The sequence below is a fragment of the Pithys albifrons genome, chromosome 15, assembly GCF_047495875.1.
Source record: "Pithys albifrons albifrons isolate INPA30051 chromosome 15, PitAlb_v1, whole genome shotgun sequence".
Taxonomy (NCBI): domain Eukaryota; kingdom Metazoa; phylum Chordata; class Aves; order Passeriformes; family Thamnophilidae; genus Pithys; species Pithys albifrons.
Window position 1 is genome coordinate 9,393,301 of NC_092472.1, and position 17,782 is coordinate 9,411,082.

The 17,782-nt window shown below is 41.0% G+C and overlaps 1 protein-coding gene across 4 annotated transcripts in view; it reads left to right on the top strand.

Annotated features, from left to right (window-relative positions):
• CSNK1A1 (casein kinase 1 alpha 1) overlaps positions 1-16,574 on the top strand; it is a 33,204-nt gene extending 16,630 nt beyond the window's left edge. The window contains exons 5-11 of one of the 4 annotated variants that reach the window (XM_071570295.1): positions 545-628; positions 3,364-3,503; positions 6,363-6,441; positions 7,458-7,532; positions 8,916-9,022; positions 9,899-10,047; positions 15,057-16,574. In XM_071570295.1, coding sequence (XP_071426396.1) covers positions 545-628; positions 3,364-3,503; positions 6,363-6,441; positions 7,458-7,532; positions 8,916-9,022; positions 9,899-10,047; positions 15,057-15,064 — 642 coding nt within the window. In that variant the 3' untranslated portion in view covers positions 15,065-16,574. Of the gene's footprint in view, positions 1-544; positions 629-3,363; positions 3,504-6,362; positions 6,442-7,457; positions 7,533-8,915; positions 9,023-9,898; positions 10,053-15,056 lie in introns of those variants that run through there. The other 3 variants (XM_071570297.1, XM_071570296.1, XM_071570298.1) reach the window with 3 other exon arrangements.
• Positions 16,575-17,782: the final 1,208 nt, after the last annotated feature.

Genomic DNA, 17,782 nt, shown 5'->3' on the forward strand with positions numbered 1-17,782 from the left:
AATCGAGATTTTTCCAAATTCTAATTTGGTGATTGGGAGAAATTTTGCTCCCACTTTAAAAGATGAATTTCCAGCTGTTAGAAATAAGCCCTGCATGCTTATGAAAGTAAACTTTAAGGTGACTAAATGCCTTCTACCTCTTCCTTACTGAAGATTTACTTTTTCTAAATGTCTTTTGGGGGAAGGGCAGTTTGTGGAACCAAAGGCTGCTTTTGTAAGCAAAACTTTAATTTCCTTTTTTAATAGAGCCAAATGTCACCATTGCTATCCCTGGTCAAGGCAGTGCCATTTTGGAGCGGCTCACAGTTGAAATTTACCTTGTCACATCTTTCAAATTTTCTCCTTGGAAAAAAGTAATAACAGTAAAAAAAAAAGATGCAAATATACATAGTTTTTTTGAAAACTACAGTGCTTGGTGGAAGAAGGATGGCATTTGGCTACCCTGCTCTTTCTCGAACGCCTCGGTGTTGCCTGTCTGCGCCGGCCAATGTTGCAATGTAAGCAATACTGTTTGATGCACTGCCACCCTCTATTGTTTGTTCAGTGTTTAGAATCTCCAGTGGGGAAGAGGAAAAGAAGCATGACTGTTAGTACTTCTCAGGACCCATCTTTCTCAGGATTAAACCAGGTCTGAACTGTCTCCTATTCCAACCTCAACCCCAAATTCATGTGCTTTATTTTTGTTTTGATTTTGGTTTTTTTGGTTGTTTTTGTTTGTTTTTCTGGAGATTGTAGACCTTGCAAAAGCACCTCTTATGTTGGCATTATTCAGACATACTTGGCAAACATGTAACATTACTAAGATGTTTCCCTGTGGCGCTTGTTGAAATTGTGGAATTATTTCTGAACTTTGATAGGGCTGAATGTACGTGCTTGATTTCAGGTGCAGGGTTTATTTTTGGCCTTTAAAACTCAAAGGCAAGGGAATGTGTTGAAGGATAGACATACCACCCTGGTGAAATAGTAGGGTTCCTGAAATGTCTGTGGATGCACATGGAGAAGTTCTGTTACTGCTTCAGCCACGCTCCTTCCTGTACAGTTTTTGTTCAGTCTCCCCAAATGTGTAATGAAGACTATTGTTTTCATCCATTGTGCTTATAAAATGAAATTACTCCAGCAGGCTGTATGTTAGAGAAGCAAGAGCTTATCTTGTAGTGTTAAATGTGGTATTTCTTTTTTTTGAGAGAAGATGAATTGGAAAGAAAGAAGACGTACGTCAGTTGGTAGCAGGACAGCTGGAAATTGCTGAGTATGAATCACAGCGCAGGAGTCTGGCCATGGAATAGTCTCCACAATAGTCTCCATGGATTAAATCCCAGGCAGAGAGCTGCTGCTGTACACAAGCTGACAGCCTTCTGTTCTCTGCTTCTGAAACTTTCTTATCAGAGGCAGAGGCTTTGATCTACTTGTCTAGTTGCTCTTGGCAAAAATTGTGCCCTACTTCTCCAGTTTCCTGCTGATAGTGCAACAAACAGAATTTAGGTGGTGTGAGGTTATCTGTGGGAATACGCCTGTTCCTGCTGACTGGCATTGATACATTCTGTGCTCATCCACATCGGGCTCTGTCTTCCAAATGAATTCTTACTCCTTTCCCTTCCACCCATCCTGGGAGAAATACAGAATCATCTGTAGTGAGGGAACAAATTAAACCTCTCGCTGGGAATTGGTGCTGTAAAATAATATCATTACGTGACTAGTACGAAGCAGGTCTGTGTTGCAGACCAAATCAGAAAATAAGAGAATTCAAGCTCAGGCTTTGCTTCTATGTAAGTTGCATTTGCAGTATAATAATCACATAAAGCTCTTTACTGTCTGCTTTGGGAGTTCTGTATCAAATATTTCTTGGTATATCACGTGATTTCTTGGTAGCTCAAGAACATGTCAGTGCCCACTGAGTAACTCCATACTGGTAGCTGTGGTGGGTGCAGCAAAGCCAAGACCCCCACTTTGCTGAGCTGTCTGAGCAGTGTAGTTGTTATCAAAACTTGGGTTTATGGCCTCTTGCTCAAAGCATTCTGGGCTTCCAAGGTGACTTTGAGCAGAACAGCCTTGTGTTTTCACATAAATTGTGGTAAGACTTCAACCCCAGGTTTTCTGCTCACACATGAGTAGTTTAAGTGGTTTTCAGCTTTTCCTTTTCCTGTCTAGACTTCTATAGCTAGAAAATCTTCTTCAACCAGAATTCTAAATAACAGCCACTGTGCCATTTAGAAATTTCCAGTATCTTGGACACTTCCATCTTGAGTGTCACTTTATAATCCACAGCACTTTCCATGTGCCAGAGTGACCCTTTGTTTCAGCCTTGGATGCAGGTACACCTGCATATCATCTCCAGATTGCTTTTAAAGCTACGTCTTCTGTTCTGCAATTAGGTTTATGAGTTGCTTTTACTGAGACTTTGTCGAACCTTAAGTGTCTTCTTTCCATCACATCATTTGCCCACCGAAGTTACTTTTGTAGCCTTCATCGGTCTGGAGGGGTTGTAGTCCTTGATCCTGTAGCATTAATCCAGGGTTGGAATCAAGAGCTCATGAGTTGTAGCTTGAAGACTGATTGCTAGAGTTTCAGACATTCCTTAAGTACTTCTGTCTCAGCTTTTTCTGCCTAGTCCTGAAGTCTTGTTGTGAGAAGGTACAGTCTGGATTAACCCTTAAGGTGGGCTGGCTGTCAGTTCCCTGATAACACACACTCAAGTGTTGCTAAATACCAAATCATTGGGCAAGGCTGGTGATTAGAAATCCAAATTGGCTTCCATTACTGAGCTCCAGCTTCCTGGCTGTATGAAAATCATTAGTGATTCTGTCATGCTGCTGTGACAGTGTCCTGTCCTGGGCGTCTTACTGAGCACAGAACTGAGAGCAGGATGTCTTGTTTTCTGTCAAAGGTGTTTTGGCCTCGTGCGCTGCAGAATGGTCGCTGTTCCTTGAGACAGGAGGTTGCAGGATGTGCCTCATGTGCATTTTGCTGCTGAGCTGCATTAACTCTGTGTGTGTGACCTGCTCCAGGGCCAGTGGGGTTCCTGCTGTGGTTTCACTGTGCCAGTTCCTTCCTCAGCTGTTCACTGTAGTCATTGAGCTCATGTGATAGAACTACAGCAGTAATATAAAATAGTTGTAGGACTAAGCTACAGATGCTGAATAGCACAATCTAATTATTCCAGTGGATTGAGAAAAGGCTTGAACTAATTCACTATTAAATTTTTAACTGACTAGTTAAAGCTGGTTGTGCCTTTGCACTGTTACTTTGCTTCTTTTAACTGTAGGCTGTTACATTGTCTGGGTGTCTTAAAATGTAGCTAATGCTGAGTGAAAGAAAATTTCTTGAACTGTATAGAAATATAACCTATTTTCATTTTCCTTTAAGTTATTCCTTATTGACTTTGGTTTGGCCAAAAAGTACCGGGACAACAGGACAAGGCAACACATACCATACAGAGAAGACAAAAATCTCACTGGCACAGCTCGATATGCCAGCATCAATGCACATCTTGGCATTGAGCAGAGGTGAGTGCAAGACTCCTGCTGTGCTTTGGAGCCTGCAAGGTGATCTTTATGGGCTTCTGAAATGTCTGTACTCATTTCATTTGAGTAAGTGTATCCACCCTTTTGAAAGTGCTCTTCATTTTTGGCTGCCTATGCAAGGGTAGGGGAAAAATCCGAGCACCTAATTTGCTTCTTGAGGAGACTGTGTGTCTTGCAGACATGAGGTGGATGTTCTGCATACTGTTTTGGCTTTTTAAAAGCTAAGACATACTTTGATGTGGATCTGTTGGAGTTCCTTTCACAGATGGTGCACTTTGCTCATGTGTTGGTACCTGTTGACACCACTGTTGATGGCCTTCTGTAACCAGAAAGTGTTCCAAAGCTGGTGTCCTGTTTTCCCACTGTCTTCAAGTCAGTAAACTATTATTTCTTCTTTTGCCAGCAAGCAAGACTTAAATATCTCCACTCACACTGTATATTAGTTTCTGGTATAGTCAGTCATGTGTCTGTATGTACACACCTATGTGTATATATTTATATGTTTGAGCTTTGCTTAATCAACAAATACATTTTTATCACCTGGATCAAACCCCTGTTGCTCCTGCAGTATCCCAGGAATGGTCCAGTGGAGAGAGACTTCGGGAGTGTTGGGTGCCCTTGAGATACTGAAGGAATGGCTCTCTTCCATTCCTATGTGCCTAAATATTCTAATATGAAAGAGTAATAGTGAGGCTTTCCCATGTGATGCTGAGCTCACTTCGATAGTTAAAACTGCCATGAGTTTGTGGCTCTGACCTTTGTTTTAATAAAGATGGGAATGACAATTTCTAGTGGTCAACTTCAACAGAACTTGCAACTCACAAATACTTGGTACTTTAAAATGCTCCACGTTTCTCTTTGCTTTAATTTCCTTAAGCGTATTTATTTTATTGCCTGTCAGTGTCATTATTTAAGCCTACTTGACATGTGGGTCAAGGAGGGTAAGTGACAGGTGTAATTTCTGAAGTAAGTGCCTTTCACAGATCCCAAACAGCTCTGGCGAGGGAATAGCTGTGCAAGCACCTGAGAGTGAAGGAGGGATATGCAAAGGATTGTGTCGCTTTTGAATTTAATTGGAGGTCTTACACCATATCTACTGATAATGGGCAATCCATTATAATTAGAAATGTAGCTTGGTGCATGCTGAAAGCTGCTAAACTGTCTAGATCAAGCCAGTGGTGAGACAAACAAGTAATAAATTTCCTGTAATCAAGAGAAACCAGTTCAGAAGCTTGTGGCAGAATATTACAACTGTTACTCCTGTACTTTATCTGTTGCAGAACATGTTTTCCTGTAAGTAGTGATGACTGTGCTTAAGATGCTGTTTGCAATGTTATCCATTTTAGTAATGGATATTGTCCCGTTTTCCAGATCCTGAAAATCACTTTTATCAGTGTATGTTTAAAGGTAACATACCCATTACAGGACTACTACAAAATCATGATATTAAAAGAATCAGCTGGATGGGGGATGGAATCTCTTAATCCCTTTATTGTTTCTCAATTTATCACTGCCTTCTCAGAATACATAATTTTATGTCCTGGCCCCATGCAGGTTCCCTGAATCCTGTTGATGATTAAAATCTGCAATTCTAATAGAATTAGCAAGTTTTGCAGGCTGGAATTGTGGACTCAGGAGAATTTTTCATCCCTCTGTGGTTTCATGTTGCAGCTGAGATGATCTCAGAGCAAGCTGCTGTTGAGAGAAAGGAACCAATCCTCTCTTCCCTGACCCTTTTAGTGCTTTTTTGGCCTTGTGGTAAAAGCTTTAGGGAGCCAGGGTGATCTGGGAGAGCTTTCTGAAGTGGTTCCTCGAAGAGTTACGGAGTTGACCCACCATTTAAGTCCTTTTATTGCAGATCTGGGTGGCAGAGCAGCAGCAAAACCAGGTTCTCTCCACAAGGGAGCTGGGAGGAGAAAAATAAGTTATGTTTCTGTCTCCTCTTAAAGAGATGTTCAATGCAGAGGGACAGTCAGGAAGAATCTGATTTTACCACAGCTGGGAAGAGGCAATTTTGCCGAGAGGAAAATAAATCATGGCATGTGTTTTCCACTTCAGTGAACTGTACTGGGCTTAGCACTCATGAAAGCTGTTTAGCAACGTATGGTGGTGTTCATGTGGCTAAAGAGGGGATCTGGAGCATGTGCAGGAAACACTTGAAGCCTTTTACTTGAGAGCTCCTGTGCAAGTTCTTGGAGTGTGTGGATGGCTTGGACTTCTCCAGCTGCCTCAAAACTTGTGGGAAGAAAGCAGAGGCACCTCTCAAATTGTTCATGCACCTTTCACTATTGCTTGTTTTTCCAAAACCAGTGACAATTCAAAGTCTTTTCACAGAAATGAAGGAAGGAAGGGCCTGTGCCCTTTTGGGGCAAGATGGTCAGGACTGGTCCCAGACTCAGACAAGGTTCAGGGGAAAAATCTTCCTTAATGAAGTTAAAACCAACGTCGTGTATCTCTTACAATGCATTCCATGGTTCCTACAACAGAAACTTCAATTTCTAATCAAGCTACGTAATAAAGCAGGAAAGGCATTTAATGTTTCTTTTTCTTTCCCAAAGGACTGTAACTGCAGAGGAAGGCTTAGAATACACTATACCTACTGAGTATTCCTTGCTTGAAAGATTAATAGGAGGATCCCCTTCTGCTGGGCAAGACCTGTTACAGTGAAATCATGAGCACTTCAGTGTTTAGCTGTATTAAAAAGAGACCTCTCTTTGCATCAAAGCTTAGGTTTTATTCCTTAATTATATTTTATTTAAATTTTTGAATGCTTGCACTATTTGGAATAAAGTATGAAATGCTAGAATTTGTAATTCCTTATGTTTTCCCTCTTGTCTGCAGTCGTCGGGATGACATGGAGTCTCTAGGCTATGTATTGATGTACTTTAACAGAACCAGTCTGCCTTGGCAAGGATTAAAGGTAGGTTATGTTGGGTTTTTTTCCTTTATTTCTCCCCCCACCTTGCCTTTTTGGTTTTGTTTTTTTCATGTTTGGGTATCAAGCTCCTGCCTGCTGGTCAGGATAGGTGGGTTTATATAATGTTCAGCTTCAGTTACTCAAAGCAGCTTTTCCCAAAGCATGATATTTATAGAATGTGGATTCTGCCTATTGCACAGCAGCCAAAACGTGTATTGTTTGACTGCCCTAAAATTTATGCTAAACAATAGCTTACATCATCTATGCCAATTATTATTGTCTTGTTGTAGGCTGAGGCCCTTCTGGGAAATAAAAAATAATGTTGCTAGTGGCTTTTTGAATTGCTGTAGAGAGCATGGAAATAATCTCTTGCCTGGCAAGTTCAGGCTCGGTGGGATCTTCAGCCCAGGTTGTGGCACCACTGAGTTAATTATTAGCTGCAACAGCCTTGTTCCAGTATTTCCATGTATGGGAGCCAAGTACAAGCATGGCAAATACTTCTTACTTCTGTTATATAGACTTCATTGATTTGTTTCCATGTTTTAATTATTTTTCTTCCTCCATGAGAGAGTTGAGTAACTCCAAAAGTGTTGCAGCTGCAAGTTTTCTAAAAAGGCAGCAGCTTGTGAGACACTGGAACTCTTCAGCTGCACATGAATGTAACGGGTGCTTACTGAAACACTAGGCAGCCTTGAATGGGGCACTGAGTGGAAATTAATACAAATTTGGCAAATGGAAATGCAAGTCTGGTGTGTTTAATGGACAAAAGCAGCAGCTAGAACTACACGAGCTGTGCCATGTGATGGAAGCATTAGACTGCGACAAATGGTATTAAACTGTGTCCAAATCTTAATACCAGATTGACCTTCATTCTCTTTGCAATAAGTGTGTGGGACTTGGAGATTTCACATAAAATACTTATGGTTGACCAAAGGATTTTTGTCATTTTTTTTTGCTGCTGTCCTTGTTAATCCAGTGTTGCACAATATCTCTTATATTGTGACCTACATGTTCCACAGGCTGCAACAAAGAAGCAAAAGTATGAAAAGATTAGTGAAAAGAAAATGTCCACTCCTGTTGAGGTTTTGTGTAAGGTAAGGGTTTCCAAATGATGTCATACTGTGAAATGAAAGTTCTTTTCTTGTTTGTTTGCTTATTTGTGTTTTTTTTTTCTCAAATAGAGCCAATGTATTAGATAGTCTCACATGGCATTTGCTGCTGAATAATACTCTCTGGCAGGCACTGGGTGCCTTGTGTTTGGCCACCCAGCTAGACTGTGAATGTGTGTAACACGCAGGCATTTGCTGCTGCTTCTTGGCATAGTTCATGCCACCATCATTCAGGTCCTGCTGACTGTTGGCTGTGCAAGCTGTCCAGCTCTCTTAGGCCAGGCTTGTTCAGTTCAGCTTCTTCAGTGGAAGCTTTATATGTGAAAGTAAAACAACCAAGGTGGAGCTGTCTAGCTCGCCCACATACACTTGTTTCTGCCTCTCCAAGATTGTTCATACTGTCTTCTCTAACTCAAGTAGAGGCTGTAGTGGGATTGGATGCAAGTGAGCTTTAGAGACATGTTGTAGAATGATGTTTTTCCAATGTTGTCCTTTGGGTCTTAAGGTTTCTCTTGCACTATGGCAGCCACATGCTTGTGAACAGAGGTCCTTGAGAACATGGGTTAGTTTCTGCATATCAAACAGCAGCACCAAGGATTGCACTTTCTAGGTCTGCACATCTCTATACCCTTAGACTGACAGTATCTTTCAAAGTGTAGAAGAACTATCCATAGAATCATAGAATGGTTTGGGTTGGAAGGGACATTAAAGATCCCCTCCTTCTAATCAATCCCCTTCTGTGGGCAGGGATGGCTTCTACTAGACCAGGTTTCTCCAAGCCCCGTCCAGTCTGGCCTTAAACACTTACAGGGATGTTACACCCTATATTTTCTTTACGTGCTATTCCCTGTTTAGGTAGGCTTCAATAGAGCATTAAATGTATAAAAATGTAAACCAGGAAATATTTGAAAGAGATTTTCATGATTTAAGTTTTCACACTTGATACCATTAAGTGACTTTGCCTCTAGTATGCTCAAGTAGATTATCAAGGAAATGAGTGGAATCTCTTAAGAGACAATTACCACTTATTATTTTAGAGACTTGGTTAATAAGAATGAGGTTTAATTAGAATGAACTAAGTGTTTTATAAGGAAGTATGTTGAAGGTTTTGGAAGCAGAGAACTTGTGATTGCAAACATGCATCAGGTAGCAATTCTGGGGAAGGAATGTGTACCTGGGGCCTTGCTGAGCAAATCCACTTTCTGAAATACAGATTAAGTTATTAACTAGGGGCAAAGTGGAATTAATTTACAGATCTTCAGTCTTTCTCTTCTATTTTAGAAAGAAATACATCTTTTTGCCTTCTTATAGGGTTGTTAGAAGCCTTTTCCTGCAAGCCATGGCTTGATTAACACTGTTGATTTACAGGGATTCCCTGCAGAATTTGCCATGTATCTGAACTACTGTCGTGGCCTGCGCTTTGAAGAGGCACCAGATTACATGTATCTGAGGCAATTATTCCGTATTCTTTTCAGGTCAGTCTCAAAGTGGAAAAGTACAGAAATTTGTCAGGGCTTTACTAGTTGGGAACTGCTCTGTGGGACTTGCCCTGCAGAAAGCAGCTCCATATGTGTGGTGTAGGGAGTTCTTCTGGCCTTTTCTTTCCTTTCAGAGTTTAAAAAGCTGTTTAAATGACCTGAAAAATATGTTCAGTGTTAAATATTCAATGTTAATCATAAAGGGAAAAGATTCTCTTGTTTTTTGCCTTGTGTGATGTGATCACTAATGGTAGAGGGTTGAGCCCATGCTCGAAGTTCTGTTGCAAAGTAGCTTTAAAAAATTAACCCCTTGGTAAAAGTCTTTGAAGGTTTTTATGTTTGGAAATTGGTGATGGGACTGTCAGTGGTGCCCAGGAGATGGGTTTTGGTGGAGGGGAAGTAGCACTGCCTCACTGAGCTTGTTAGAGCAACTGGAACATGAATTCAGCCTTGTGGAGTGAAGAGCATCTGTCAAAAGAAGAACTGGTACTGATCTCTTGAGTCTCCCTCCAGGTGTCTGGAATCCAAAGCAATTTCTATTCAGTGATGTACAATACTGCAGTCTCTCCTTAAAATTAATATATTTTAGGAAAAGCTCAGAGCCTCAGTGCAGACAAGTGGGTAAGGTGGGTTGGGAGGAAGTGCTGCTCCCACAAGGGCAGACCTTTGTGTAACCAGGGAGGAAACACTGCTGGATGGTTTTGGGGCTTGCAGCAAGAATCCCTTTAAGTTGGTATTACTTAGCATTTCTATACCATTTGTAATCTCTAAAGCAGCTTACAAAAAGTTATCCTCTAGTTCTGGGATTTCAGGGAAGGCTTGATATTAGCAATAAAGGAGCCATGATGTGTAACATATTTCCCTCTTTTCTAGGACCTTGAACCACCAATATGACTACACATTCGACTGGACAATGTTAAAGCAGAAAGCAGCACAGCAGGCACCCTCTTCCAGTGGGCAGGGGCAGCAGGCCCAAACCCCCACAGGCAAGCAAACTGACAAATCCAAGAGTAACATGAAAGGTTAGTAGCCAAGAACCAAGTGACGTTACAGGAAACAAAAAATTACACTAATTTGGACAATGTTGGCAATTTAAGTGTTAGATCAAGGAGGTGGTTTAAAAAATACATTTGGCTGTTAAATTAAAAAGCAAAACCAAAAGACGTCCTTGGAGAATTTGACTACTAACTTTATACCAAAATGTCCTTGTTATTCATATCATTTCTTCTGGGGATGTTGGGTCATTTTAACCACTGCATCTTTTGCTCCTGCATTAACCACTTTCCAAAAACAAGAAACTGACTTGGTGTTGGGAATGTGACATTTTATTTAGTTTTATTTATATATACATATATATATTTATATATATATAAATATATAATGCAATCCAAAATCCTAGACCTAACACTTCTTAAGGGATAATTCTCATTAACTAGGCAAGGATCTAGAGACTTTGGGTTCTGCTCTGTGGCAGCTGGTACAGTGCTGTGGGTTTGCTTCTGTTCTGTATGCCTCAAACTTGGGAAACAGAAAATTGTGGGTGTTCTGGCTTCCTCCAGGGGGTTTGCATTGAGACATTTGGTCCAGAGTCAAAGAAAGGGACCAGTGAACTCAAAATGCCTTGCCTGAATCAAGCAGTAACCCCAGACTGCTGTGGATTGCCAAGTCACAATTTTCTGAAGTATCTGGGTGCTCTGGGGTGGGGCTTCAGGTTTCTTGATAATCTTAAATGTTTCTAGGTTATGGTTTCAAAGGGAAATGTTGTGACATGTTCAGGATGTAATTGTGTAATAAGTCAAAACTGAGTTCTGAAAAGGCACATTTTTTCCACATGGTCTAGAAGCCTTTAAAATACTTTTTTTTTGTGGTGTACATCTGCTAGTGCTGGTAAGTCACTGAGATGAAACTGCCACAGTTTCTGTTACAATCTTGTGACTGTTACAGTCTTGTACTGAAACCAATTCCTCAAGCTGAGCTGTGGACAAAATTAAAGCTAACAAGATTGAGTGAGGCTAGAAAAGCAAGGTTTAAGTTCTATACTGAGCCATTACTAGTACTTGCTGCTCTTCAGTACATCTTATATTCATTTTTATATATATAAAATTATATATTCAGCCAACATGACAGATTTGGAAGTCAGAAATACAGGAGAGTTTACAATAAACTTATCAAAACATTGTTCTTCAGGTATTGTGGCAGCATTCAAACCTCCTTACCAGGTGTCTTTAGTCAAAATAGCTATCCAAAAATGTAACACTTTGTCCAGAAAAAATGAACTAGGAAAATATCTGCTGCTCTTCACAAGATTGGAAAAAAAAATAAATATTTCATAGGATGCCACTAAATGTCAGATTTTTTGCATAAAAAGTCCAGGTTGTTTGGCTGGAGCTGATGGGTGTTGCAGCACTGAAGGCTGTAAACCAGTTCCTCCAGCTGGAACACCAGCATGTAGCAAACTGGGTGGTTAAGCATCTGGGTTTAGATTGCCTTCTGGAATACACAAGCTCTGACTGAAGTTCAGAACCCAGCCCAGTCTGGGGTGTGGAACAGTTGGCTGTTAGAGCAGAAGATAATCTGGGCAAAAATGCACATTCTTCACAAAAGCTTGTGCTTAAAGTGAAGGACATGCAGTCTGTGGTGATCTGTAAGTGGAATCTGCCCTGAAAATAAAGTTGTGAGCTACTGAAATACTGTTCTGCTCATGTACTCTGAGGTTTAATGTGCTGGTTCTCTGGCTCAGGCTGTCTCTGACCAAGTGCTGTAAAGGAAGAAAAAGTCATTTAAATGATTTTCTGCCTCCACCTTGTAGTGACTCTTCAGTGCCAGAGTGCAAAGCTGAGCTGACTGACAGGCACGAGGAGTGGGGAAACTGCCCTACCATGGAGCCTTTGAGACCATTTCTGTTTCCTCATGGATGTTCCTTATCACACTGTCCTATGGGAATGAGACCCATTGCTGTATCTATGGTGAAGTTCCTGGAGTTTTAGCAGAATTTCACTGGCTCTTGCATGGAGTAGCAGCCTTTTAAGGGAATGTCTCCCTCTTTCTCCACATCCTAAACAAAAGCTCGTGCCCTTTGGATCGATCAAGCTGTAATGTCAGCAAAGCGTTAAAGGAGTGCTTGGCAAACATCTGAATGCTTCTCTTCAGATGCTTAATCTCTTCATCAGAGTGAAGATTGCAGATTTCTAAAATCTTATGTGACTTTTGAGGGTAATATTGCCTATTAATGAAGATTTTTTTGAACCCAAAAAGCTAAGCTCAAGCAGGAGTGTCTGCACTGCTTATGCAGTCCTGTCCTGTCACATTATAGATAATTGAAATACCTGGTTATTTTTTCCAGAGTTCAGTTAAATTCTTTTGTAGTTGCTGTAGCAGAGCCTGTGTGGAAGTGACTTAAAAGTCTCCATAGTATCAAATTCTACCCCTTTGATAACCATATCCAGCTTAGCAAGAGTTGTGAAAATAGGAATTTACAGGTGCATTTACTTATAAATTGCAAGTGCTATTGAAGATGTGCATCTGGGGGTGGTGGTCAGACATTGTCCAGATGTTTGCTTATGTGCAGGTCTTGGCTTCCTTAGCTCAGATTCATGTTAAGTCTCTTCTGAGTCCTATAGGTTATGCAGGATGAATATTCTGTCTGATTCCAGAGTAACCTGTTCTGTCCATGGCCTTTTTTCTCTTCTATTTTTTTCCCCCTGTGCCTCTCTGGACCTCTGTGCAGTGTATTTTGTAACAGCAAGATCAGCTGGTTTTGAACCTGGAAGAGCTGCCCTGTTTGAACAGACAGAGCTTCTCTGCTGACTCGGGAAGGTTTGGCTCTTGCTGTCCTGACAGCGTGTTCAGGTGTGATTTGTAACAGTGCTTACAGTCAGCTTTCCTCAGTCATAAAACTGACTCAAGCAGTCAATCTCCATGATAAAGTCTACCAGTTCCATTTGTGAGAGGTGTTTTTAATTCATGTCAGTGGAGAGTTCTGTGAGGCTGTCAGCAGTGCCCATTGGCATTTGCTGGACCCCTGTGGTCATGGCAGCGTTTCTCAGCACAGACTTAGCTCTCTACTTGAGAAATAGCCACTTGGCAACTAAATACTTTTCACTGCCTGTCTAGAGAAAGAGAGAATAGACAAAGTTTGAGCACTTCAAGCTGAGGAGCTTCTTGGGGTGTGACAAGACAGTTGCTGTTGCCCATCAATCACATCTGCAGCTATGGCAGCAATAAAGCAATTCCAGTGTACCTCACGTAGCACAGAGATTATCAAAGTTTTGGGTAACATCCCAGAGAGCGACAAGGAGTGATGAATGTGCAGGTTTGAGCTGGCCCTGTATGTAGTGAAGATCTGTTAAAGAGATGCCAACAAACTCTTCGGCACATTCTTCATACCAGCAGTGTTTCATGTGCTCTTTGAGTGTCTCTTTCATATGACAGCTGTGGTTGGGCTGTGTCTTAACAGGACTTGAAAGGGATGTTGTGAGTCGAATCCAGTTCCCTGTTACCTTCTGTAGCAGTAGATGGATGTTCTCTTGCCTTATAACACCTTGGATTTTAGGTATTCTAACAAATAGCAGCATGTTGGTTGTCAGCATGTCCTTTGTCCTCAGGTTCAGGGTCCCATTTTTCACTTGAAATGTTCAGGTTTCTAAAGCAACGAGTTGGTCTGTTTCTTTCCACACTCCTCCTTTGCTGACTTAGTTTTGGCTGCTTTGATGGAGAAAGTGGTTCAAATGATGAATCAGTGTTCACTGCTGAGCACACTACATGAAAAAACAGCACAACTCTTGATTGTATTGCATCAAGTAAGGGTTGGGAAATTAAGAAATCACTGCGGTTTCTGTGGGAATTTACAGTCAAGTGGGAATGGCTGTCTTAATTCTGGTGCAGGACTTTTTTTTAATATGGCTAGTATTGGATCAAGAGAAATGCCCTTCAGTGAATTAAGATTCCAACAAAGCTATTGAACCTTTTCTAAATGACCTGTTGCCTGTTCTGGAAGAGGACATTTTGGATAGAATGTCAGGCTATTAAGACTTGTTTGCACTTGCTTCTCTCTGGATGACAGCACAAGCTATAGCTGAGGTCAGCTTTGTCTCTGTTTAACTGTGAAGAGATTTCTGTTTGCAAAAGCTCAGAGCTGTTGCTCAGCTGGATTTATCCATGGACAGACCATCCTTTTTGGAGGGCATCCAGAACGGAAACCCACTTGGCAAAGTGATCTTCAGTTGAGACTCCTGTGAAGCACAGTGCTGTCACCTGAGTCTCCAGAAATGAGCGTGAAGGGGAGACTGGCTTAGCTTGCAGTAACTGGTTCTTGGAGATTTGTGTGTATTCCTTCACTCTCCCTATCCCACAATGTCTTGAACTTGTCATTTGGAATACTGAACATTAAAAGAATTGTTCTTGACGCCCCACCCACCTTGTCATGTGAGTTTTCACTTGTCCTTCTAAGGACAGAGGTGTGCTGGGTCCCTGGCCACTGTCACAGGTTCTGGTTTCAGTTTTGGCAGCCCAGAGTGTGGTCCCTGTGGGCATCTGGTGACACCAGTTACTGTAAGGTAAGTCCTTCTTGTGTCTTTCCCCTCTGTCCGTGTGGCAGTGCCGTGCTGTGTCTCTGAAGAGCACACTGCAGTCAGATGACAGTTTGACATTCAAGGATATAAACATGAGACACTGCAGACAAGTAGAAAACAATCCTATGAAATTACATCCTGTTTCCTAGTGGCAATAACACGACTTGTTTTCAAGCTGTTGGTCTGAATTCCCGCTTGCGGAATGTGGCATCCAGCTGGTGCACAAGCCTGTTTTCCAGTGCCAGCAGTAGGTGTGAGAAAGAGGTGCTTGTTTGAGCACAAGAGCTGTGGCAAATGTCATTACCTTTGGAAATGGATGCCAGGAACTCTGCAATTCCAAGATGGAGCAGCATTTTCCCCTTTGAATGACCATAACTGATGTTTAATTTTCCTACTGTGAAGGCTGTTTCTCATTTTCATCCCGTATCAATCAGTAAGTTGCCCTTGTGTTTATCTTGCAGGTTTCTGAGCATGGCGAGGATGGGACAAAGCAGAGCAGATTGGAGCAGGACTTGTCACTCCCCAAATCCTAGAAATTTAGTTCATACGTACACTTGCCAGTGGCTGTGGGCAACCATTTACTTGGTGTAAAGAACTTAATATCAGTATAAACTGGCTCTGGGCAGTGTCAGTGATGCTGCACTTTGAGTTGTAGCAGCTGTAATTGTGAATATTACTGAGATAGTGAAACATGGTGTCCAGTTTTCTATTGCATTTTTTTCAAGTGGAAAAGTTAACTAATGGTTGACACACAAGTGGAGAAAATTGTGCATATGCCAATTTTTGTTACCTTTTTACTTTGAACTACACTGCTTATGAGATCTCATTGTTTTGGAAGAATGGCATGAACAGTCTTCGGCAACAGTTGTGATAATTGTAAATGCTCACAATTGTGCACTCTCTTCTGGTTATTCCTCCCTGGGTTTTGAAAGTTGTACACTTAAAACATTCTTAAAGTTGTTGGCTTCTATGTGCAACATACCAAGCCAGCTGACATGGTAGTAACCAAAGATTCCAGTTTTTAAGCATATGAAAGACTCTGCCTGCTTACCTGTGCTAGAAATAACAGCATCTAAAGTGAAGACTTAAAAGAAACTTAGCGACTACTAGATAATCTTTAGGACTCTGCATTAACTCTATAATGTTCTTGGTAAAAGGAAAAACAGCATATTTGTCATGAATTTAGTTAACATCTTACAACTGAACCTGTATGTAAGTTGCTTAGATAAATGTAATCACTGTAAACATCTATATGATCTGGGATTTGTTTTTATTTTGAAGCGGGAACTTTTTTGTTTACAAGTTCATTAAAAACTAAAAAAATGTTTCTGTAAGGAAATGAAATTTTTTTAATTTGCTTTGTTAATTCAGTTTAAGAAATTTACATTACCCTGTTTTTAAACCAAGTTTTGAGGCCATTTGTTAAGCAACAGAAGTCATATTTCTTTCTAAATCATTTTAGATTTAGTGTTGTAACTCTTCCTCATTTTGTTTTTAAATAAATTTTGTATTTTTTCCTTGAGGGGGAAGGGGCAGTCTTGAATTTTTATAACTTCTTGTTTGAGACCAGCCCTCTATTCTAAGATTGGATTTTTAAAAAATAAAATGGCATCTTTTGCAGACCTGGTGTTGGCAGCCTCCGAGCATTGCCATGTCATGGCTCGGCTGGGCTGACTCGTGATTGCTAGTTTTAAGAAAAAATTGACTGGTTTTAAAATTTGGATGGTTTTAAACCAAGGCATTTTCTTTCAAGTTCTTGTGAAGTGGATATGACCAGATTTACTCTTGTTCTTGGGGGCAGCCTTGCACCATGCAGAGTTCACATTGGTTACTGCCCCAGGCTGTCTTCCTTCTCACTCCTATTCTAGCCCAGCTGAAAGAAAGAAATACTTTTATTGCTGGTAATTCTTTAACAGTGTAATTTATTCCTTTATAGCATGTCAGAATAAATTAAAAAAATGTCTGAAAATGCTGCCAGATGCCTGTTGTGTAAATGTTGTTTGTATGTTTGCTTTTTAGACAGTTTTCGTGCATGTAGCAGAGTTCCTGCTCACAGTTCATATTTTTACTCTTTGAAAAGGTTGGTCTTTCATTTTGAAAACCATTTCTTCAGAATCTTAACACACTGTGCACTCTCAGCCATCCGAGAGTGGTCATCTGGATCAAGGTTCCCTGTGGTCACTGTGTACTTCCCATAGGAGAAGGAGCTGCCCTGAGATGTTAAACTTTAGGTTGGAGAACATTGTGTGCTAATAAACATTTGCATAGATAATCTGGGAGTACAGGGAGGCAGGAAGTCTGCCAGGCTTCAGAGATATCTCTGCACACTTGGAAACTCCTGAGGCACAGCACGCTCTGTGTTACCTGGAAGGTGGAAGAAATGTAGCTTATTCCCCTGGCTAGGATGGTTTTCTAGACTCCTGAGTACATCCCCATCCAAATAAGGATGGTTTTCAAGCAATGCCTGGTATAACAACTGGTATGTTTCTAAGAACTGGTATCTGGAGTACTCTGTGATGTCCTTATCCCCGATTTCTGCTGTCTAGGCAACGTGTCTGACAACATGCCTTGGCCGGAGGGAAAGAAGCTTCAATGAAATGCCTTCTTGGCAGCAGAGTAGCTGCTTGGAATTGTTTTGGCATCACTTTTCTTGCTTTGACATGAGATACTTGAAAGTTGGAAAAAATAATTTGGTTTCAGGAGAATGAAGAATTTTCTCTGTCCATTAAATTTGCTCATGACTTTGAGGAGGCTTTTCGAAATAAAACTGCCCTTGATGAATTCTGTAAGCAAGAATATTCAACCTACTTAGGGTTTCAAAATGCATTGGTTTGTAGTTCTTGGAGCTGTAAGTCAGTCCTATGGAGGAGTTTAGAGTCCAGTCAGTCTTTCAGATGTGTTAGTTTAGAGTTTATTTTCTGCACAGAAGTGTGGGCTTGGTGTCAGTTGTTGTGTTGTGCAGCAGCAGCCTGTGCCAGACCTTCTGAGTGGTGAATGAGATGTCCTCCTTCCTTAAAGAGATGCCGTGGTACCAAACTCCCATTTGCTCTGTATTCTCTTTGGTTTGTAACAATGACTTCAACCTGAAAACATTAAAAACTTACCTGGATCTTGACTTCTGGTTGCAGCTCTGCAAAGGTTTTGTTTTAGAAATTTTACCTGCAAAATCAAAAACTTCTACAAGCAG